Source organism: Mastigoproctus giganteus, chromosome 8 (assembly GCF_048544385.1).
Source record: "Mastigoproctus giganteus isolate SK-2022 chromosome 8, ASM4854438v1, whole genome shotgun sequence".
NCBI classification, from domain to species: domain Eukaryota; kingdom Metazoa; phylum Arthropoda; class Arachnida; order Uropygi; family Thelyphonidae; genus Mastigoproctus; species Mastigoproctus giganteus.
In genome coordinates this window covers 27097764-27121802 of record NC_143582.1, presented here as the reverse complement: position 1 = coordinate 27121802, position 24039 = coordinate 27097764, and the positions used below count along the sequence as shown (strand labels likewise).

Genomic DNA, 24039 nt, shown 5'->3' with positions numbered 1-24039 from the left:
TAATGGTAATTTGGATTGATTGCACTGCTTACTGCTACACATGTAGATATCAGTGGGAAGAAGCAGGGCAAGGCAATAATATTCAGTGTCCCATATATTGAAGGAGAAGTGGAACTACATGGTAATTCCCTGCAACCCTTTCCAGAATTAGGAGATTTCTAGAAGGAAGTGGTATTTTTTGATTAATTTTTTTTAGGGAAATAAAGTACAAATTCTAGTAAAACATGCAAAACTTCACACCTTGGATACACCAACCAACAACTAGGAATGGCCAAACTTTTCCTATAGCATGCCCATATATTGAAAGTACCACCTAGGGACATATCCATAGGCCACAGATAACATACCCCCCACCCCCCAAACATCCACACTACTAATCCATACAACCAAATATTTTTAGTATCGATAGTGGCAAATTATGCAAGAAAGCAAGCTTATACATCTGCAAAAAAAAAAACACTTCCCGCATTACCTATCTAACCCCATTAATAAGTTGTTCCTCCTTAAATTCATTCAAACTATCCCCTTCCACAGCATTAGATAATAGAAGTGTGTTCCAACAATCAACTACCCACTGGCTGCAAGAAAATTTCTGCACATTCTATCCTGCAACCATCCTTCCTGAATTTAAATTTTTATCAGATCTCACCAGTACTTAGTTGGCACAATTTGTTGGAACTGAAGTTTTCTTGGTAAGAATAATTTTTGTTCCCACTCACCAATCTCGTTGCCCATCTCTACTTCAGGATTATTAATATGGTGTATAATGAAAAAATTGTCATAAACAGTTTTGTTATTTATTGTAATATTTATACATACTCGTACATATAGTTGATTTTATTAATAAGAAAACAAAATACAAATTCAAGATAAAATTGCAAAAATACAATTATAAAAAAATTAAATCGAAAATTATTATAATTTCGAAGATTTTATAAAACTTAATCTTGGATTTTCAGTTATGCATTGCGATAAGTTTCAAAAAATATCTTCATAAAAATAAAATGGTAAATCCTCTCCAAATTATTTACTGATATTTGCCATTGTAGCACAAGATACACTTGCACTGCAATCACATTCTGCAAAGCCGAGTACGGGAACCTACTGACTGCATGCAAGTCAGTGCCTGCTTACCAGTGTTGCCAGAAGTTATGCTTGCTTACCGGTTGGCGACACTGCTGCTTACTCAATTCGTGATATATGGTACAAATTCAAATGATTCTCATTAGATGTCGTGCAATCAAAATTTAAAAACAATTTATTAACAGCAAATATAATAAAAATTACAATAAACATAATTTTGTGATATCTATTTTGAAAATGGCCATGGGCCAGAATTTGCCCACACCTGACATAGAAGTTATCTGTAACATCAAGTGTCATTATGAAAAAAAAGTAATGAAGTTTATGGGTCCTCTTGTTGTTTTCAGAACTTTGTATATGTTCAGCTACGACAGGTATGTTTACATGCCTTTGTTTTTTGTTTTTTTTTGGCTGATACTATATAAATAGGCCTAAATGGATGTCAAATGACTTTTTAGGCCTAAATGGATTTCAGATGACTTAATGAGGCTAGTGGCAGAGAAGAATGTATGGGATGCATATAAAGTATCAGGAGACACAGAAGCCTATGGCAAGTATAAACTAGTCTGTAATAAAGTCACAAAGGAGGTTAGGCAGGCAAAGGCAGATTATGAAAAATCTTTGGCAAAGGATGCAAAGAAAAACAGCAAGGAGTTCTTTACTTATGTAAACTCTAGAAGGAAAGGGATGAATCAGATTGGACCACTCAACATAGATGGGTTGACTATTGATGATCATGCTCAGGTAGCTGATAAACTGAATGAGTATTTTGCATCTACATTCACACATGAGGAGTTATTCAATGAGGGGAGTGCCAGAAGTTTATCAAACGCTAACAGGGAGCTAAGTGATTTTGTAATAACTGAGAGCAAAGTGGAGGAGAAATTGTTGAAGTTAAACATAAAAAAGGCACCTGGGGTGGACGGGAACTATCCAATTATATTAAAGGAGGCAGCAAAGGAAGTAAGCAAACCCTTAGCCATAATTATGAGAGCTTCCTTGGACTCAGGGGAGGTACCCACAGACTGGAGATGTGCAATTGTGACCCCAATTCATAAAGGAGGATCAAAGGCTGACAAGTAATTAGAGACCTGTGAGTTTAACTTCTGTTCCAGGAAAATTAATGGAGGCACTGGTTAAAGAAGCATTGCAGGATCATCTAGACATATGCAGTAATTAAGAGACAGCATGGGTTTGTCAAAGGGAGGTCTCATCTGACCAATTTGATTGGTTACTATGACATGGTCACAAAGGAACTGAATGCCAAAAATAATTTTGATATCATATACTTGGATTTCAAGAAAGCTTTTGATACTGTTGCACATGGACGACTGCTATACAAATTGGAGAGGTATGGCATCAAGGGGAAGCTGCTACAATGGATAAAGGGATGGCTGAGTGGGAGACAACAGAGAGTGGTAATTAATGGACAGTGCTCTTCGTGGACAAATGCTATTAGTGGAGTTCCCCAGGGTTCAGTGTTTGGCCCATTGTTGTTTTTCATATTTATCAATGATATTGATGAAGGAATATCAGGTTTAATATCCAAGTTTGCAGATGATACAAAGGTTCGCAGGGTTGTTAACAACAATAATGACAGTACGCTACTCCAACTGGATCTCGATAAGTTGGGGAAATGGGATGAGGAGTGGCAACTGGAGTTTAACATTGACAAATGCAAAGTACTACATATGGGTAGCAATAACCGAAGAGAAACATACCAACTGGGTCGTACTACACTCAGGGAAGTGGAAAGTAAAAAAGACCTGGGGGTAATTGTGCAGCCAAATATGAAGTTCGCTGAGCAGTGCAGACGGGCTGCTAGGGCAGGTCATGGAGTCTTGTCAATGATATATAGGAATTGTGCTAGCAGAGACAGGGAGGTGATAATCCCATTATACAAGGCAATGGTCAGGCCACACCTAGAGTACTGTGTACATGTCTGGAGGCCTCATTTTAGGAAGGATGTAGAGTTGCTAGAACGAGTACAAAGAAGGGCAACAAGATTGGTGAGGGGGAACAAAACTGATGCTCTTACCAAGAAAATTCTGCTGATTGCAGCGCCTGGAGAGTAGGCACCTGCGAGGTGACCTGATTGAGGTGTTAAGGCCTTGAATGGGTTGAGCAAGCTGAATGCTGATGGGATTCTTCGTCTTGCTCAGACTAAGAACCTTAGGGGGCACAGTTTCAAACTGAGAAAAGAAAGTTGTAGAAAAGATGTGCAGAAATTTGCCTTTAGCCAGCAGGTAGTTGATTGGTGGAAGAGGCTTCCATCTTTTGTTGTGGAAGCTAATAGCCTAAATAAATTTAAGGCTGAGCTGGACAGGCATTTGGAATGAATAGAGGGATGAAACGGGAGGGTTTTTTTTTTTTTTTGGCTGATGCTGCATAAGCTTGCTTTCTTGCATCGTATGCCTCTACTAATGCTAAAAGTATTGCTTTCTTACATCATTTTGCCAATACTAATATTTGATTTTAATTTCTTAATTTCAATAGTTTTTTTTTTTTTTTTTTTTTTGTATGCAGCATTATCCCAGCTGGAGCTTAACCAGCTGTTTTTACACTAAACTCCAGATTTTAATTATTGGTTTAGCACATCATTGTTGTTGGTGTGGAAGTCTGTTCCATGATGTTATTGTAATTGTGTTTATTGTTAAAAGAAAGTTAGGTTATTTTATATATGTAGCCGTTTCATTTTTTTAAGAGAATTTATTTGTGAAAGATGAAACGTTGGCACAGTGTGCTACAGTCAACTTCAATAGGCTCATGGAATGTAAGGATTTCATGATAACTAATACTGTGGATAATAATAACTGGAGAGAACTGGGGAAGAAGAATAAAAAAAATAATAATAAAAAATAACTTTAAAATACAGTTATTGCATTTCATGGGAACATAAGTAAGTTACCCACTATAGCATATGACGTACATTAAACAGTTATCATTAATTTGGAAGAAAAGTCTGAGAATACAATGTAGACAGTGCTAGAATGTTTTGGAGTTTTTCAGCTAAAGTTAGATCTCTTAAAAAAGTATTTCAATGTTTAATTTCTAAAAGTTGGCAATATATACCAGCACACTGCTGTCTTAAGTTTGTTTTTTGTATAATTCTCTTCTGCACACTCTACAGAACATACCTATCAAATTTAGTTGCATTTCTTCCATTGGGCTAGTGGTTTTCAACCGGGGTGCCACGTAATCTGGGTTTAAGTTACTTAAACTTATATATATATATATAATTAAATTATATATATTTATTTCATTATAAAAAGGTGTACAGTATCTTTTTTTAATTTTGTGGTGATCTATAATTGAGGTTTATTTAGTACCTCTATATAAAGAATAAAATTATTAAAGATATATAATTTGTATTACGAATTGTCATTTTGTTTATAGTTATATTATTGTAATAACTATCATATAACATATTTTTTTAATATCACACACCTGCACACACAACAGGCAGAAAATTAAGTAGGGCTGCCACAAAATAAAATAAATTACTTAGGGATGCGTTAATTATAAAAGGTTGAAAACCACTGCATTAGGCACTCCAGATGGTGTTAAACACGGCACTTTAACTGTGGTCACCCAGTTCATATTGATTACTAATGGCATGCGCGATATTCCCCACACTTCAGTAAATAGATAACTTACTCTTTTACACTAAATGGAAAGAAGAAATTTCCACCAAATATAAGATAAAAACATTTTAAATAAAATATAAGAAAACAGTATCTTAAATAACCTCACCTGACTAGAAAGAATTTTAACTGCTTCCGAATGCTTTACATCTCTCAAATCTATTCCATTTACAGCCAAAATTGCATCTCCCACATATAGACCACCACTTCGCCATGCTGGTAAATCATGATGAATTTCTGATATAAGGATTGGAACTCCATGCTCCTTTCCTCCCTATAATAATAAACAAGAGAAAATGGAAATAATTATATTGCATAGCATATTATCATTATATGTATGGAACCAATAGTCAAAGAGACCAACGCCTTACCCTCGTCCCCATCATACTATATCACTTCTTTATCAACATTATTTCATTATAGCATCAATACTACTGCTATTATTATGCTCTTCCAATTAAAATGCATTCAAGGTCTATGGGCAATTTTGTTCCTAGGAAAGTAGTAAATAATGCTAGAGCATAAGTAGTAGTAAGGCCAATGCTAGTGTATCTTTAACAATGTTATAACAATGCTATAGCACAAAAGAGTACCAATATCAATCAAAGTATACAATTAGTGCATATATCAGATCATTTTCCAATAGAAAATAATGCAAAAAAGGCTGTATTGTATTTTGGATCAGACATTATACGTTTTCTTCACAGATGCACTTTATATTATAGTTTTATAAGCATTTTAAATCAGAATATAATATTAGGTTCATAAAGGCATTACACAAAGTATATTGAATACAAATATAACTAATAAAACTTTTCACACGTGACAAAATTATAGTTTACTGGACAGCAGTAAAGTGAGAATTGTTACATTCCTAGCCCTGTATATAACAAATCCACAAATATGATGACATTTATGCATTCATTTAAGAAAGTCTACCTTTGGATCAGGATACAGGTTCATACACAAATTTAGTAAAATGCTAAAATTACTAAGCAACAAAAATCTATAATGACCAGGTTAAAAATACAATAATTATAGCAATTCCTGATAAAACGTAAGATATCTATTTTTAAATTAACTACAATAATGCTGAAATAAAATAAGTCCAAATCATACTTACTAAAAAAAGCATTTTCCTTCAACCACACTAAACAAGCACAAACACAAATGATTAGTTATATGCCCTTTGTTGCATTAGATTTACTCTTAAACCAGAGTATTTCAGGAAGTGAGATTAAACCAATAGCCAATGGGTGACATCTTACTTCTGGTGTGGATGTCGATTCTTCTGAATGGGCATGAATCCCAAAATCCTGTACATCTACATTAAATGGCCAGTGTAGATGTACAGGATAATAGCAAGTAGGTCCTCTTTAGCCTTCAGAACAGCCTGGATTTGTTGTGGCATGGAATTCATAAGATGTTGAAAGTGTGCCACATGGACGCCAGTCCATATTGGCTCAACTGCTTTCCACAGTTGAAAATTGGGTGGTTGTGAATCTCTTCTCCAAACAGCTTGTTCCACCTCATCCCACAGGTGCTCAATCAGATTGAAATCTGTGACTAGGGAGACCACCACAGTGGGCTGAATTCACACTCTCTCTCTCATGTTCCTGGAACCAGTTCTGCACAATATCCCCATTCGCAGATATATATACTGCAACCATGAAAGGATGTGATTGGGGATAATGCACTATGTCACAAGATCAGAATTGTGCAGAACTGGTTCCAGGAACATGAGAGAGCCAGCTTGCATTGTTGACACCTGGCAGTATGGGTCCATGGATCCACAGGTTTTTGCCATATGGTTCTGCCATCAGCTTGAAACAGCATGAATAACCAGGATTTGTCAGACCAGGAATCGTTTTTTTAATCTTCAACTGTCCAGTATTGGCATTCCTGAGACCATTGTAACTGTACAGTCGGTCCTCGTATAACACGTGTTTACATTACACGAATTCGATCATACACGATTTATAAATAGGGGAACGATATCTTATATAACACGAACCGAATTCGCTTATGCACGATTCGCCTTTGTGTTTACAAGAAATGGCAGTCGAACGCAGAATCACCCCAACCGAACGCAACACGATAGGAATGAAGAGAAGATTCTGAAAATGTATTTATGTTTTTTATATCAGTGAAGGGGAAACACATTTCACCATAATAACGTAAAAACCAACACAATTCCAGCTATCGATATAATCGCAAATGCAATTAGATGGAGTTTACTACCAGTTTATAACAGATTCCACTAGCCGAAACGCAACTGGAAATTGTTTTATGGTAGTAACCCCTAGAAATGTGCTTTAGTAAAATGTGAGGTGTTAATAGTGTATCTCAGCCTTTACGGTGTTGTTTATTCAGTTGCTACACACGCGCAGCTTTGTTTATGCGTATCAAGCGTGCCTCCTAGTTTTGTAATTGTGCTTTATTCCCTAAAAATTAGTAAAATACTTAAAAGGTGTGAAAAGGAAGCGTCCTGGGAAGACACTGCAGATTCAGAGAGAGAGAGAGAAAAAAAAAAAAAAAAAAAAGCAATATCGATAAACAGAGGCGGACTGGGTCAAAAATTCTTACCCGGGAAAATTTATAGTGGCCTCATGCTACGGTTTATGGCCAAAATCAAACCGGCCTCCAGCCCACCGGGGTTACCCCGGTAAGGCTTATGGCCAGTCCGCCTCTGTCAATAGAGAAAAAATAAAATATGAAATTGTGAAACGCTTTGAGCGAAATGAAAGACCATGTGATATTGCACGTGCTACAGACCGAAATGAGGCAACGCCGAGAATTAGAAAGAATGCAGAGAAAATAAAAACAACTTTCATAGCAGGAACAACTCAAAGTGTAATTAAAATCCATTAGATTAAGACACAAAGAATTGGAAGAGATGCAACGGCTGTCATCTGTTTGGATAGAAAATCAAACAAAAAACAAGTTTGCTTACGATAGAAGCAAAAGCAGTAGCAATATTTTATTACGTAATAGTCGTAATAAAATACGTAAGCATTTTATTACGACTTACGTATTATAATTTATACTTACGTATTATAAAATACGTAAGTATTTTATTACGACTATTTTATTTAATATAATAAATTTTTTACTATTTTATTAATAAATTTTTATTATTTATTATATTATAATAAAAATAAAAAATATTATAATATTATTTTTTATTACGTATTTTAATCGTTATAAAATACGTAAGTATTTTATAACGATTAAAATTACCCGATTATTTATTGTGTTTGGTAATGTTTTGGTTCCAAATGTGTGTTCAATCTTGGGTGGTCGGCACCTAACCCCACTTTTCCCATAGGGCCTGTTGTTTATATTGCACGATTTTGCATTGCACGAGGGTTTCTAGGAACACAACTATCGTGCTATACGAGGACAGACTGTACTGCCATATGGTTCTGCCATCAGCTTGAAACAGCACGAATAACCAGGATTTGTCAGACCAGGAAATGTTTTTCTAATCTTCAACTGTCCAGTATTGGCATTCCTGAGACCTTTGTAACTGTACTTCGCTACCACTTACAGGTCTGGAAGCTTTATTTTAGGAAGGATATGAAACTGTTGTAACAGATGTAGAGAAAGGCAACAAGATTAGTCAGGTGTGCAAAAAATGTACTCTTGTTAAGAAAGACTTCAGTCTACAAACAGCAGCATCTAGAAACTGAGGAGACACCTGATTGAAGTGTTTAAGGCTTTAATTGGATTGAGAAAGTTAAAGTAAGTAAAATGCTGATAGCATCCTTAGCTTTTTGCATAATAATAAAATGGCATAAAGGGACATAAATTAAAATTAAAAATGGATGTTGCAAGAGAGAAGTGTGAAAATTTGCTTTCAGCCAGAGAGTAACTGACTGCTGGAACAAACTTTCATCAGATGTTGTGGAAGTTGGTAGCTTGAATAATACTAATATACTGCTTAAAAAACATCATATTATTCACACATAATTTATTAAGCTGCACACAACGTAATTGGTACAACCGTAAGATGCGGGCTATTGGCTACGAAATGCCCAGATAGTAGGGAATGTACATGGTGGAACCAGGTACCCTCCCTCCTCCCTCCGATTACCATGTCCACAATAACGTTCAATCACATTCCGGGGGTACCCACATCTAATAAGGTCAGTTGTGACCCGCTTGATTTCTTCCTCCCTATCCTCCGGGGAGAGCAGTGCAACCAAGCCCTGCTCATCAGAGCCCTAACCTTCTTATGACCTCCAGTCTGGGCAGAACCAAAATGAGTATACTGGGCCCGGCACATCTCCTTCTTAAACACTTGTTTTTAACTGTCGGCCCACCTTGTAAATCCAGACATCCAAAAATGGCAGAGTGCCCCCCCCCACACACACTCGGCCTCAAAGGTAAACTTTATAAAGGGGAAGCCACTATTAAGCCAATCGAGAACCTCTGGCCCACGTCTCCTACTTAGTATAGCGAACGTATCGTCCACATACCTCTTTCACGCCCACAGGGGTAGAGGACCAGAGGAACTCAACGTCCTATCCTCAAATTCTTCCATTGCTAAATTAGCAAAAACTAGCTATGGGTTCATCTATTAGCGCAGTCATTGCTAATTTAGGAATGGAAGATTTTGAGGATAGGATGTTGAGTTCCTCTGGTCCTCTACCCCTGCGGGCATGGAAGAGGTATGTGGACGATATGTTCGCTATACTATGTAGGGGATGTGGGCCAGAGGGTTTCAATTAGCTTAATAGTGGCTCCCCCTTTATAAAGTTTACCTCCGAGGTCGAGTGGGGGGACATTCTGCCATTTTTGGATGTCTGGATTTACAGGTTGGGCCAACAATTAAAAACAAGAGTGTTTAGGAAGGAGATGTGCCAGGCCCAGTATACTCAATTTGGTTCTGCCCAGACTGGAGGTCATAAGAAGAGTGTGGTTAGGGCTCTGATGAGCAGAGCTTGGTCACGCTGCTCTTCCTTGGAGGATAGGGAGGAAGAAATCAAGCGGGTCGTGGCCAACTTTATGAGATGTGGATACCCCTGGAATGTGATTGAAGGTTGTTGTGGACATGATACTCGGAGGATGTACCTGGTTCCACTGCATACATTCCCTACTATCTGGGCGTTTCGCAGCCAATAGCCCACATCTTATGGTTGTACCAATTATGTTGTGTGCAGCTTCTGGGTCGGAAGATGTGCACGGTGATGGCTGCGGTTAAAGATCCTGTTGTGGGAGTTGACAACAGTGGGGTTGTTTACAAAATTCAGTGTCTGGATTGTGGGGAATGTTACATAGGTGAGACTAAGCACAGATTACGCGATAGACTGGGGCAGCATAGCAGGGCACTTGGGTTGGCTAATGTCTCGGGGTCCGCCGTGGTGGAACATGCCTGGGAAACTGGGCATGGTATAACAGCCGAAGGAACGGTAATTATAGATAAGGTAGAGAGTTTCTAGAACCGGAACAAATCCAGCCTAAGGATTTGTTCCTTGGGTGATCATAGCTTGAACAGGGATAAGGGTTGTAGGATTAATGTAATGTTTGAGACAGTTATCCTGGATAGGGATGAGCGTTTTAAGGTAGTACAGCCCCGTGCCACTTCCGGTGCTGATACACGGGAAATGAAGTATGTGCAGGTACCATTGTACATCCTGGGTCTGCTGAGAATACTTCATGATGAATTGTTGATGCAGCACTACTTATGTTGAGGAAGACAGCAGAAACTGCTGAAAGCTTCAGTTTTGCAGTAGTAGGGGTTTAATGCTTTTAATGCATAGCATTTTTATATGATTTGATATGAATTTATATGATTTATTGTACTTAAAACTATACTACACTTTGCAGTCGATTTCATTTATTTATATTTTTATTATTATTTTTTTATTGTATTTATGTTTATAAAGTTATAATTGGTCAGAGTGTTGGCGGCATCAATTATGAATGCACTATTGTTAAACTACAAAATTTAACTAGCATACATTGGTGCCATTTGAAATCACCTGAACAGCTTCAATGGTGAAGATACTATACGTATATTCATCACTGAAGCTACTCAAAACTGCAACCATCAGCAGAAAAGTAGATGGCACTAGCCTTCTGAACTAGCAGGATTTAATCCAAGTTGACTTTTGAGTGTAGAGCTGCAATCGATACTTTATACTGTAGTGCCACTCTTAATGTTATTTTTAATGGCATAAATACTGTAACTGTATGATTTTCAATGTAAAATAATTCTGATTTAATAACACTGATTTTTGTCTGTTTCAATTTTACTGACAAACTTACTATCATGATGACCTAAAGAAATTGTGTTTTTTTTTTTTTTTTTTTTTTTTTTTTAATGGAGCTGCTTTCTTATCCCTACATGAAAGATAATCTCTTAACAGGTGGATGGAATGCATGGAAATGAATGACATAGATTCATGGACATGAACTTATCATCACAAATGACAGAAGAGCATAGAAAAAAGTTGTCATTCTACTACTTTGCATGTTATCTGCCAGCTCATTCTCTCCCCCCCCCCCCCAACTAGACAACCAGTCCCAGATTATATAAATTGTGTTTGTTACATCACTGGTCAAAACTTGGTCAAAACATAAAGAGTATGTTTGTCAAAATTCAAATGAAATATTTCCTTTCTGCAATTGTTTTGACCCACAGTCAATTTTAAGCTTTATTTACAGAAAATTTCATACGTTCACTCTACTCAATATGTAATTACATAGCTTGACAATGTTTTAGGAATAAATGACTGGCAATTAAATTAGTAAAAGATGTGACTGGAAGTTTGTTTCTCTTTTTTCAGCACATAATACTTTTCTCATAAAACATTCTTGATACACAGATTAAAATATGGAGACAAATTAACTTTTTAATTACAAACTTCAACAAAACACCTGATTACTGAAGACAAATGTCCTGCATATTACATTTCAGGGACCCCTCAAATTCGGATATATGGATCTTTTCAAGTTACACCACCATCGTAAGACAGCAAAGAAGAGTGCATGAGATATTATACTGCATAAGGAAAAACTAACTATGCTTCAATAGGCAAGCAGGAGTTGGATATGTATGTAATCGAGATAAAAATATCTTCATATGTTTGTTTGTTTGTTATTTACTTTTTAGGAGCATTAGCAACTAAGGCCATATTGCTCCGGAAATATGCGGTGGTGGTCATTCTCTGACCTTTCCGCATCCTCCGTATTTGGTGGTGACGGGCTCGAACCCTAGTCTAATCAAGAAGCGTGTGCTACGCACTGCTGCTCCTTCCCACTTGGCTACGGAGGTGCCTCATATGTTTGTTATTTGGTTTTTAGGAGCATTAGCAACTAAAGCCATATTGCTACAGGGATATGCGGTGGTCATTCTCTGACCTTTCCGCATCCTCCGTATTTGGTGGTGACGGGCTCGAACCCCGGTCAAATCAAGAAGCATGTGCTAAGCACTGCTGCTCCTGCCCACCTGGCTACGGAGGCGCCAATATCTTCATAAGCCAGATAAACCTTTAAGACCAATCATTTTTTTAGGAATACTATGACTGCAAAGTTAACAAAATTTATTGTAAAAATCTTAAACCATTCATGGCTACTTATGCTCTCATATTTAAAACACTACCCATTTATATAATTAACATCAGAACATGAGAGTTCTGAGGATAAACTTTTGTGTATGATCTGATATCAAAGGAATAGATGTTCACTTAATTAAACCTATAAACACTACTGAAAATTTATTATTGTTATTCACTGAAAAATTATAATACTTCAAGTCAATGGTTCTCAAGCATTTCTAACTTGAGGTACATTTGGATTTAAAAAAATGCTTTTTGAGAAGTTGACACTCTAAAATGCTATGGCGCCTCAGTTGAGAATCACTGCCTTAAGCAGCTGAACTAAATTATTCTTATAAGTTATTATGACTTTAGCTGATATTCTATTAGCATGTTTCCTTATCACATTAGCAGCAATAAAGGAAATTTTATCAGAAATTTTTCTGTGGGTGAAGCAATGTCAGGACATCTAGTATAATTTTATTCCAGGTGGTAGATATATAATCTTTATTGTATACAAACGTGGTATATACAATAGACCCTTCACAGCAGCAATGCCAGGGGTTGAAAATTTATTATTTTAACTTTCATCAACCGGTGAAATACCACCACTTTGCTTATTGGAGGCTTGAAGTGGTGAAACCCATGTTCAGTCTCTAGAGCAAAGTTTCCGGCATCCTCCCCATACTTCTCCTTCAACCCATGCACGGTACTAAGTACTATAGGTTTTGATACCTTTTGTGTTTTCATAAAAAAAAAAAAAAAAAAATTATAGAAATTGAACAATAGATTAGTCCAACTAATCCATCCAAATGGATTTACTTTTTTGGATAATTGGACATAAAAGATCCAAGCATCTGTAAAATTAAGAATTCAAACTATAATCAGTTTCTTTTCAATTGTATTACTCAAAATGACAGTTGGAAAAGAAACTAACAGAAATTTAAGCTCATTTTTTTTTATTACACTTAACAAGAAATTCTGCTCTCTCTTACTAAGCAACAACAACAAAATCATCAAAAAATATATACCACCAAACCTGTAAAATGCAAATATATAGCCTTTTTTCAATGGATTGGCTAAATAACCAATATCCCATAAAAAATCACTCCCAGTTCCACAATGCTTATAAATACACTACGTCAATAACTCATTTTGAAAGAATAAATAAGTCCAAAGAATAAATTAAAAGATAAATCCAAAACCTGTAATTATCCTAACTGTGAATTAATAATGCAATAAGGATAGTCTCTGAAATGGCTTCCTAAACTAATGGCAAAAACGATGAAGTTTATTATGAGATGGGAGGCACAACCATTCATTAAACAAATTCAAAGATTATTTGAAATACCTAACTAGTATTATGCATTAATTTCATTGCATGAAATGATTAATTAAACACAGTAATTTAACAAATATTGCTAAATATGCAATGGAGTAATTGCACATATGTACCAACACAAATTATGTAATGAATATCTGCATCCTCGATCACAAACTACACAAGTTAAATGAGAATGGAGAGTGATCCTAGTATTTAAAAATATTTTTTCATATAATAAATATTCACCAGCATTGTATTGTGTCAGAGGAGTGAGATCTAAAAAATATTAGATATGTTACCCATATCCATAGAGCTCTTCACAAGACAGCAATTGTGACTCCAAATGACCTAAGTAACCACTGTAAAATTTACATAAAATATGAAGGAGACAAATTAACTTTAATTATTTCCTATCTGTTTTATTTTCTAAATATTCTTTATTTTTGAATTTAGATCAGGATCCATTACAGTACTCAAAGGTGATGAAGGCACTCTTCCTGCTATTTACCCCATCCCACATCAACAAAAAAATATTTCATGTCAATTTTCATGAAAAAATATTTCAATATTTCACACTGCAGAGACCCTGAAATGTTATGTGCAGAAGATATCCATCCTCAGTAGTGGGGAGTGTTTTGATATTCTAGGCTCTAATGTTTGTTAGGTTAGTAAAGTATGTCTCTATTTGCAAACAGTTCTGGTTTGATTTTTCTATTTCATGGTTCATTGTGAACATGTAAATAGAATTATTTATTGTATTTATTCAATTTTTTATCTCATGTGCAGCAAAAATTACAAAAGTGTGCAATTTAAATAAATTTCAAAATTATAAAATTACAAAAAAAAAAAAAAAAGAGGAGACAGACATAACATCAGCAAGAGCATTTTGCAAAATGCCACTGCCATCTCTCTGGTGATGAAGCATCTCGGCTCCTCATTTGGTTCATCTGGAGCTTCATCAGCATTTTCTTCTTTCACTATCGCTGCCTGCAAGTCAATAAATTCTTCGCTAGATAATTCCTTCTCTTCTTCCTATATTAACTCCTCCATGTCTTTGGCATCAACCTCCAACTGAAATAGCTCTCCAACCTTATCTGTAACCTCTTCATATGATTCGTCTTTTTAAAATACTTCAAAGACTTTTACGTGCCATGGGCATATTTTCTTCCATGCGCCATTTAAACAACTTTTAGTAATTTCCACCCAGGCCGTTTAAGATAGTGTCGTAAATATTGTAAGATTTTCAAAAGTCTCAACGTAAAATTTTTCTCATCGTCTACTGCAGACAATGGCTGAGCAAATGTGTGTAAATAGTATGCTTTTAAATTCAAAATAATAGGGCAGCTCTGGGCTTGGTTGAATTCAGATGTTATTTGCAGCACACTGGATATTCTATTTTTATGTACAGTCCTTCCTCCTTAGAATTTCAATGCTTTGCTTTTGAAGTATTGTTTTCCTGCCACATTTAGGGCATTTGAAATGTGGAAGAACCACTTGCTTTCCAGTCATTAAAAACCTTTCAGATGGATGACTTTAAGAAACCAGTTATGTCTTTGATTTCTTGAATCATAGCTTCTGCTAAACATGCATGTATGGCAAGATCTTTTTAAGTCTTTATAGATGACACGTTTTCGCCATTCTGGCTCCAGATTACTGCAGTCGAACAGCCTATGAAGTCTTTATACTAAACTATGCAATATGTCATCAGTTTTTATTGCATCTATTTGCATTTCTTCTGTCTGTGACTGTCTTTAATATATACAAAGGTTTGTATTTTTTTGGCCAATGTGTGTAATTATTACTGAATATCTTGGTATTCATCATAACAAAGAACCAATTAAATACTGCAATTATGAGTTATTTATTTATTTTTTTTTTTTTACGTATTTCACTGTTCAATCTATATAACAATATTTATGGCATACTGTCTCTACCATATATTAGCAAAACTTTTAAAATCAAAAACTCTTTTACTAACTGTAATAGATACACCCAAGCCTTCATTTGCTCCTTTCTCTAAATGAACTGTACGTATATCTCCTATTCCCTGTCTTCTTTTCAGCACTTGTAAGTCCTGAAAAATATCACATATTTAAGTGAGCAATAATGCTTTTCAGTTTAAAAGGATGAAGTATTATATTTAATTTAATAACAATTTAACATGATTTATTATAACCGAAACTCCAATTTAAGGGAAAAAAGAAAATCTTGATATACTATGATATATTTGTGTATATATCAAAGGTTGACAATCTGAAGCACCAAACACTATCCCACAAGTGGCATCTCAAAATAATTTTTGTTTAATCATACCAAAAAAAAAAAAAAATTTAACCTAAACCAATGACACAGCAACATAAAAAATAAATAAACCTTGATAAAGAACCTAAAGCCGTCTCAGGCACACGTAATGAAAAAGCCATCCTCTATAACAACAGTTCGAATTTGCACTAAAAAAAAACAAATATATGCTAGGAAATAAAAGTTTGATTAAAAGCTTAAAACAAAATCAGTGACCTGTTACAACCATTCTCAAGGAGAAAGAAACCTCTCTAAGTCAAAACCCATGCTGGACCGAAGTTGAAGTTAGACTAAACTTTTTGAATAGCATCTTCAGAAATCAATTAAGTGTAGCTGAATAAACATTTATATAAGAAATGGTTGATACCATTTTTCTCATTCAGAAGAGGGAAAAAAAGAAAACACTGATTATGGTTGAGGTATTTCAGATAGAGGGAGTGAATGGGCATGAAAGAAAAGAATAAAAATAGCATCTTGGTTCCCCTTGAACTTCTCTAATAGGTCCAAAGATAGAAAATAAGAAAATCTTAATGGAACAACAAAAAGGATTAGGAAAAAAAACTCTCCCCCCCCCAAGGATAGTTGGGTTTGTAACTGCCCATCTCACAGTCAAGTTATAGGAGAACTTATGGAGTTCTTATTTGTTCTCATTGCCAATGTTTCACTAGTTTCCAACCTGAATTTCACACTTTATCTATAACATATGTGCTTTGAAAATAAGGAAAATGGCCCCTATCCTGAAAGTGGATATCATTTTGGATTAGTCTTTCTTGCTGCCTTCATCACTGCAAGTGTTTAAACTGCTTTTTGTGTTTTAAAAGTCTGAAATGTAAGAACAATTGCTTCAAATGTATATACTACCGCAACCATCCTGGCAAAATTGAGTGTAAACAATGTTTGTAATCTATTTATCTAAAGCAGCGTTTCTCAACCTTTGGTAGACCATGGACCACAATGAAGTATACTCAATTCAGGAAGAGCACCTGAACAAATAGTATTAGTATTAGTAATGGCCGTATGGTGCAAGAAAGCCTATGGCTTATGCTGCACCAGCCAAAAAAAAAAAAAAAAAAAAAAAACCCGAATAAAACAATGATAAAAATAAAAAAATAAATAATAATAATTAATAAAAGAAAAGGAAATTAAACCTATCATCCTATGCGCTTCCCTGACCCGAAGGTACTATCCAGATGACCTTTGAATTTTCCCAAACTGTCAGCCTCTACCATCCATGTAGGCAACTTATGCCAGTAATTTATAACTCGCTGGCTAAAATAAAACTTCCTGCAGTCCAATCTAAACATTTCCCCCCTGTAACTTGAATTTATGTCCCCTAGTTCTAGCATCATTTATAATCTTGAAAATTTCATCCTCATTCATTTTACTGACCATTTTTTTTTTTTTTTTTTTTTTTTTTTTTAAGGAGCATTAGCAACTAAGGCCATATTGCTCCGGGGATAAGCAGTGGTCATTCCCTGACCTTACCGCATCCTACATATTTGGTGGTCACGGGCTCAAACCCCGGTCTAATCAAGAAGTGTGTGCTACGCACTGCTGCTCCTGCCCACCTGGCTATGGAGGTACCTTTCATTCATTTTACTGATGCCTCTCAGAGCCTTAAACACCTCAATCAAATCTCCTCTAAGGTGTTTAGTTTCCAAACTCTGCAACCCACATATTTGAACTCTGCAACCCACATCCTTTCTTCATAAGGATGCCCTTTTGCCAATCTCACCAGGCGAGTTACCCGTCTTTGCACCCTTTCAAGAAGCTCGATGTCTTTCTTTAGGTGTGGTCACCATACTTGAACACAGTATTCCAAGTGTGGTCTAACAAAAGCTTTATATAATGGGATTATCACGTCCCAATCTCTACTTGCAAAAGTTCGATAGATCATCAATAGGACACCATGGGCCTTCCTTGCAACCTGTTTACAATGCTCAGAGAATTTCATGTCTGACCATATCGTAACACCCAAGTCCCTTTCCTCCAGTACTGGGTTTAGTTGAACTCCACCAAGTGAATAAGTTATTTTGGAATTACTATTTCCCAGGTGTAATACCTTACACTTTGTTGGATTAAAGCATAGCTGCCATTTTTCTGACCATTCCTGAAGTCTATCTAGGTCTCTCCATAGAAGCTCAGCTTGACAGTGATCATTAACTACTCTACCAATTTTAACATCATCTGCAAATTTAGACATCACACCTGCTATCCCTTCATCAATGTTGTTTATGAAAATTAAAAACAATAGTGGTCCTAATACTGATCCTTGGGGAACCCCACTTCTTACATCAACCCAAACTGAGGAATAGCCATTTATTACAACCCTCTGCCTCCTGCCCTGAAGCCATCCTGCTTTCCATCTAAGGATTTTCCCAGTGATTCAAACCTGTTCCAGCTTATAAAGCAACTGATCATGTGGGACTGAGTCAAAAGCTTGACTCAGTCCCACATTACTATATATATAAATACATATACAGGTAACCCTCGTATAACACAGTAGTTAGGTGCCTATAAAATGTCATGTTGTGCACAAACTGTTATACGGGACTAAGAAAAAGTACAAAAATGGTGGTTACATTCCAAAAGCTAACAAAAATACACCATTCTAGATTTTGTGTATCTTCTGGTCTCTTTAAAAAATCAGTAATCTGGGATTGTTTGCTTGAGAAATCTTTGTGAATTTCATTGTATGGAACTAGGCATTTTTGGAACTCCATTTTGAACTTCGGGCTCCTTTTATTCAAGAATCTGCATTCAAAAAATAAGATTCTAATTGCTCGGCTTATATTTCGCCTTCCCATATGTAATTTTTTGGCTTATGTTTTGCCTTCCCATATGTTCCACCGATCCTTATTACATATACTATGTAAGAAGGATAGGAGGAACAGGATCAAGGTATGTCTGCCAGGGACAAAAAAGTTGATGACATTGTAGAGCAGATATCATCTTTTCAGGGTACAAAAGCTGATATTGTTGTACACATTGACACTAATGACATTAAGATTAAGAGATCTGCAGATTTACTCAATAAGTACAGGTCAATGTTGAAAAAAAAATTGCAAGTTAGGGCTGAATGTGAAAGTGTCTGCAATTCTGCCCAGACACGATAGGAGAGAGTATTGTCAATCAATTCAGCCCTAGAGAGAGATTGTGCAAGGCTCAAAGGGTAGAATTTTTTTCAGCCTGGTCTGTGCTTGTTGACAGGAGAGACTGCTTCTACAGGGATGGGATACACTTAAATAGAAAGGGTGCAAGAATACATGCTGATGCTATCGAGGCAGTGTTAGGTGGGTCGGAAAATTGTTAGCATGGGGGTATATAAAGACTAAAAGGTTAACAGTGGCCGCAGGCAGAGGCAAAAGTGATTCTTGCACTACTTCTATTAGAATGGGCAGCAGACTGGAAAGCAAGGTAATGGAGATTTCCAAGACTGCTGGGAGTAATAGTGGAACAAGTAAGTACATGGGCTGTGTTAGGGTGGTTAGGAGCAGGAACAGGTGCACATATGCTTGCATGTACACCAATGCTAGGAGTATAGTTAATAAATTTGATGAGCTTGAAGTGCTAGTCAAGACATCAAAGGCAGATATTGTTGGGATATCAGAAACGTGGTGTCACACAGATATAGGCAGTGCAGAGTACAATGTGTATTGTATAGGAAGGATAGACAGGATAGGAAGGGAGGAGGGATTATGCTGTTAGTTAAGAAACACACAAAATCTAAGGAAGTGCATCCAATTGATGCTGGTGGACAATGCAGTTTGTTTATTTTGTTATTAGGAGCATTAGCAACTAAAGCCATATTGCTCCGGGGATATCCGGTGGTCATTCCCTAACCTTTCCACATCCTCCATATTTGGTGGTCACAGGCTCGAACCCGTCTAATCAAGAAGCATATGCTACGCACTGCTGCTCCTGCCCACCTGGCTACGGAGGCACCTAGGAAAATGCAGTGTTGAGTCTGTTTGGTATGAAATAAGCACTGGGAAAGGAAAAATGAGAGTAGGTGTGTGTAATAGGCCTAATGAATCTGCTGAGTATAATGAGCAATGTGCAGAGAAATAAAATAAAGTGGGCCAGTAAATCAAAATGTCTTTTAATAGGAGATTTTAACTTTCCAGATATTGACTGGAACTTGTGGGTTAGTCACTCACAAACTAGCAAGACTTTTGTGAATTTATTGGATGACTGTTTTCTACAACAACATGTTCAAAAGGCAACCAGAGGGAGTAATACTCGTGATCTGATTATCAGTAGTGATTCTTTGTGCATTAATAATCTGCAGATAAAAGAAAAACCACTGGGCGACAGTAGTCACAATGTATTCATGGGGGAATTATTTAAAGATAAAACTACCATCAAGCTAAAGGGAAGGGCTTTTGCTTTCGTAAAGGTGACTACAGAGGTCTCAGACAGTTTTTAAATTCTATACAGTGGGATCAACTGATGATATCACCAACAGTGAATTCTAAATGGGAAGCCTTCGGGGACTTAATTTTGGAGGGTACTAGGCTTTTCATTCCAACTAAGAAATACTGTTCAAGGTTTAGGCTTAAATGGATGTCAGATGAATTAATGAGGCTAGTGGCAGAGAAGAAGAATGTATGGGATGCATATAAAGTATCAGTTGGCACAGAAGCCTATGGCAGGTATAAACTAGTCTGTAATCAAGTCATAAAGGAGGTTAGGCAGGCAAAGGCAGATTATGAGAAATCTTTGGCAAAGAAAAACAGCAAATAGTTCTTTACTTATGTAAACTCTAGAAGGAAAGGGATGAATCAGATTGGACCACTTAACAGATGGGTTGACTATTGATGATCATGCTCGGGTAGCTGATAAACTGAATGAGTATTTTGCATCTACATTCACACATGAGGAGTTATTCAATGAGGGAAGTGCCAGAAGTTTATCACATGCCAACAGGGAGCTAAGTGATTTTGTAATAACTGAGAGCAAAGTGGAGGAGAAACTGTTGAAGTTAAACATAAGGAAGGCACCTGGGGTGGACGGGACCTATCCAGTTATATTAAAGGAGGTAGCAAAGGAAGTAAGCAAACCCTTAGCCATAATTATGAGAGCGTCCTTGAACTTGGGGGAGATCTCCATGCACTGGAGGTGTGCAAATGTATCACCAATTCACAAAGGAGGTTCAAAAGGTGATACAAGTAACTACAGACCTGTTAGTTTAACTAACAGGTTTTTTTTTTTTCAGCCGTTCCAGGGAAAATAATGGAATCACTGGTTAAAGAGCATTGCAGGATCATCTAGACAAGACTGCAGTAATAGTTAAGACAGCATGGGTTTGTCAAAGGGAGGTCTTGTCTGACCAATTTGATTGGTTACTATGATGTGGTCACAAAGGCACTGAATGCCAAAAATAATTTTGATATCATATACTTGGATTTCAGGAAAGCTTTTGATACTGTTGCACATGGAAGACTGCTATACAAATTGGAGAGGTATGGCATCAAGGGTAAGTTGCTACAATGGATAAAGGAATGGTTGAGTGGGAGACAACAGAGTGGTAATCAATGGACAATGGTCTCTGTGGACAAATATTATTAGTGGAGTTCCCCAGGGTTCGGTGTTGGGCCCATTGTTGTTTTGCATATTTATCAATGATATTGATGAAGCTATATCAGGTTTAATGTCCAAGTTTGCAGATGATACAAAGGTTGGCAGGGTTGTTAATGACAGTATGCTACTCCAACTGGATAAGTTGGAGTAGCATAAGTTGGGAAAATGGGTTAAGAAGTGGCAACTGGAGTATAACCTTGACAAATGCAAAGTACTGCATATGGGTAGGGACAAGGAACAAGGTATTCTTGTATTGATTGCGGCCTCCAAGGTTACCCCTATATACCGCTGTAGCATCTGTAGGTTATTTATAGCCGGCAAGTCTGTGTGTGTTGTGATGGTTTTTGTTTGTCGGCCCTGGAGTCTTAGCAGCCGGGAGGCAGGGAGCAAGCTACCTGCATCTCGTCCCTAGCCACGTGGAGGCGCTCCAGGAACTATCTAAATTACACTAAATGTGATTCCAGGAAGTGGAATCTCGGTTATAATAAATAAGGAATGGAGAGGAGAAAGTGGGAGAAAAGAAAGTAGAAAAGAGAGCAAAACACTCTCTCAGGAAAAAGAAGAAATAGGAAAGAGGGAAAACACTAGTTGGAAAATCTAACAAGCGAGAGAGCTTGAAGAGGTAAAATTTTGAAGCCTGAAGGATTGTAATTTTGAAAGAAAGATTCCCCTAGCCGGGAAAGAAGCCCAACATGCACCGACAAGGGGAGAAAGAAAAGTCTCAAGGAAAGAACATAGGTAATGTACAAGTGGCTATTAGATAGCCACTTAAAAGAATAAATTAAGATAAATAATAAATACTTGTCACCGATATGAAACATACAAGTGGCTATTAGATAGCCACTTAAAAGAATAAATTAAGATAAATAATTAATACTTACTGTATTTCCCCATGTATAAGACACACCTTTTTTGAAAAATTTGTTGTCTAAAAACTGGGTGAGTCTTATACAGTGGCTGTAGATATTTTTACTTCCATTTCCCGCTTTTTCACACTTGTTGTCTTTGCGCTCATTGTTTCGCACTTGTTACCGGTATATTAGGTTACATTTTGCCACGTTCTGCCCAGAAATGGCTCAGAAAAGATTTTCGTACAGTGCTGAATTCAAGTTAAAAGTGATCCAGTTTGCAAAAGTGAATGGAAATCGTGCTGCTGAATAAGTTGGGTCCTCCTCCAACTGAGAAAACAATCCAAGACTGGCAACGGGAAGAAGAAACCCTACTGAAAACGCCACAGCAGAAGAAGGCCATGAGAGGCAAGTCAGCAAAATGGCCTGATTTAGAGAGGGAATTGAAGATATGGACTGAAGAGCAAAGGGCAATTGGAATTCTTGTGTCCACAAAGATGGTTCAATATGAGGCAAGAAGAATTGCTGATGAAAAAGAAGTTACTAGATTTCAAAGGAGGACACAATTGGTGCTTTAGGTTCATGAAACGGAATGGACTAAGCATGCTTACACGCAACAGACTTGCCCAAAAGATGCCTGAAAGCTATGGGCAGAAGGTCCTTGAATTTCATCGTTTTGTCATTCAATGTCGGAAGACACATCAGTTTGAGTTGGGACAGATTGCAAATATGGACGAAGTCCCCTTTCAATTTGATGTCCCAAGTAACAGAACTGTTGATAAGAAGGGGGTGAAAACTGTAACTGTGAAGACAAGTGGACATGAAAAGAGCCATTATACAGTTGTTCTAGCTTGTTGTGCCAACGGAACCAAGTTGCCTCCTATGCTGATTTTCAACGCAAAACAATGCCAAAAGAAGACATTCCTCGAGGAGTGATTGTCCACGTTCATGACAAGGGTTTGATGGATCAGGATAGGATGAAGATCTGGTTTGAGAAAGTTTGGAGCAGGAGACCAGGTGGGCTCTTAAGGAAACCTGCCCTATTGGTGCTTGATCACTTCAGGGCACATGGCGCCTCAGTAGCCAGGTGGGAAGGAGCAGCAGTGCGTATCACACGCTTCTTGATTAGACCGGGGTTCGAGTCCGTCACCACCAAATACGGAGGATGTGGAAAGGTCAGGGAATGACCACCGCATATTCCCGGAGCAATATGACCTTAGTTGTTAATGCTCCTAAAAACCAAATAACAACAACTTCAGGGCACACATAACAAAAAACAAAGAAGATTGCTGCAGAGCAAAAAACAAAACTTGCCGTCATACCTGGAGGCTTGACATCCCAGCTCCAACCACTTGATGTCAGCATTAACAAACCCTTCAAAGCTGCCATGAGAGACGAATGGAACCAATGGATGAAGTCTTCTGGGGACAATTTGACACCAGCAGGAAGAGTGAAGAAACCAACTATAGGAGAAGTTTGTACCTGGATGAAAAGATCCTAGGATAATATCAAGATTGAGATCGTTGTCAAGTCATTTAAGAAGTGTGACATTTCAAATGCCATAGATGGAACTGAAGACGAGGCAATATATGAAGACAGTGATTCATCATCAGACACAGATGAGGACAAGCTAATGGATGGGAGTTTTGACAGTGATGAGGAGTTGCATGAATTTTATGATGAATAAAACTTGAGTTCAATAACTTTATGTA

At 37.0% G+C, this 24039-nt stretch overlaps 1 protein-coding gene across 2 annotated transcripts in view; it reads right to left on the bottom strand.

Moving 5' to 3' along the window:
- Window positions 1-24039, bottom strand: part of LOC150081389 (Golgi-associated PDZ and coiled-coil motif-containing protein-like) — a 151226-nt gene that overhangs the window by 25105 nt on the left and 102082 nt on the right. For both annotated transcript variants that reach the window (XM_090379255.1, XM_090379256.1), the window contains exons 5-6: window positions 15574-15669; window positions 4837-5001 (exon numbers count right to left, since the gene is read on the bottom strand). In XM_090379255.1, the coding sequence (XP_090235381.1) occupies window positions 4837-5001; window positions 15574-15669 (261 nt within the window). The remainder of the gene's footprint in view (window positions 1-4836; window positions 5002-15573; window positions 15670-24039) is intronic.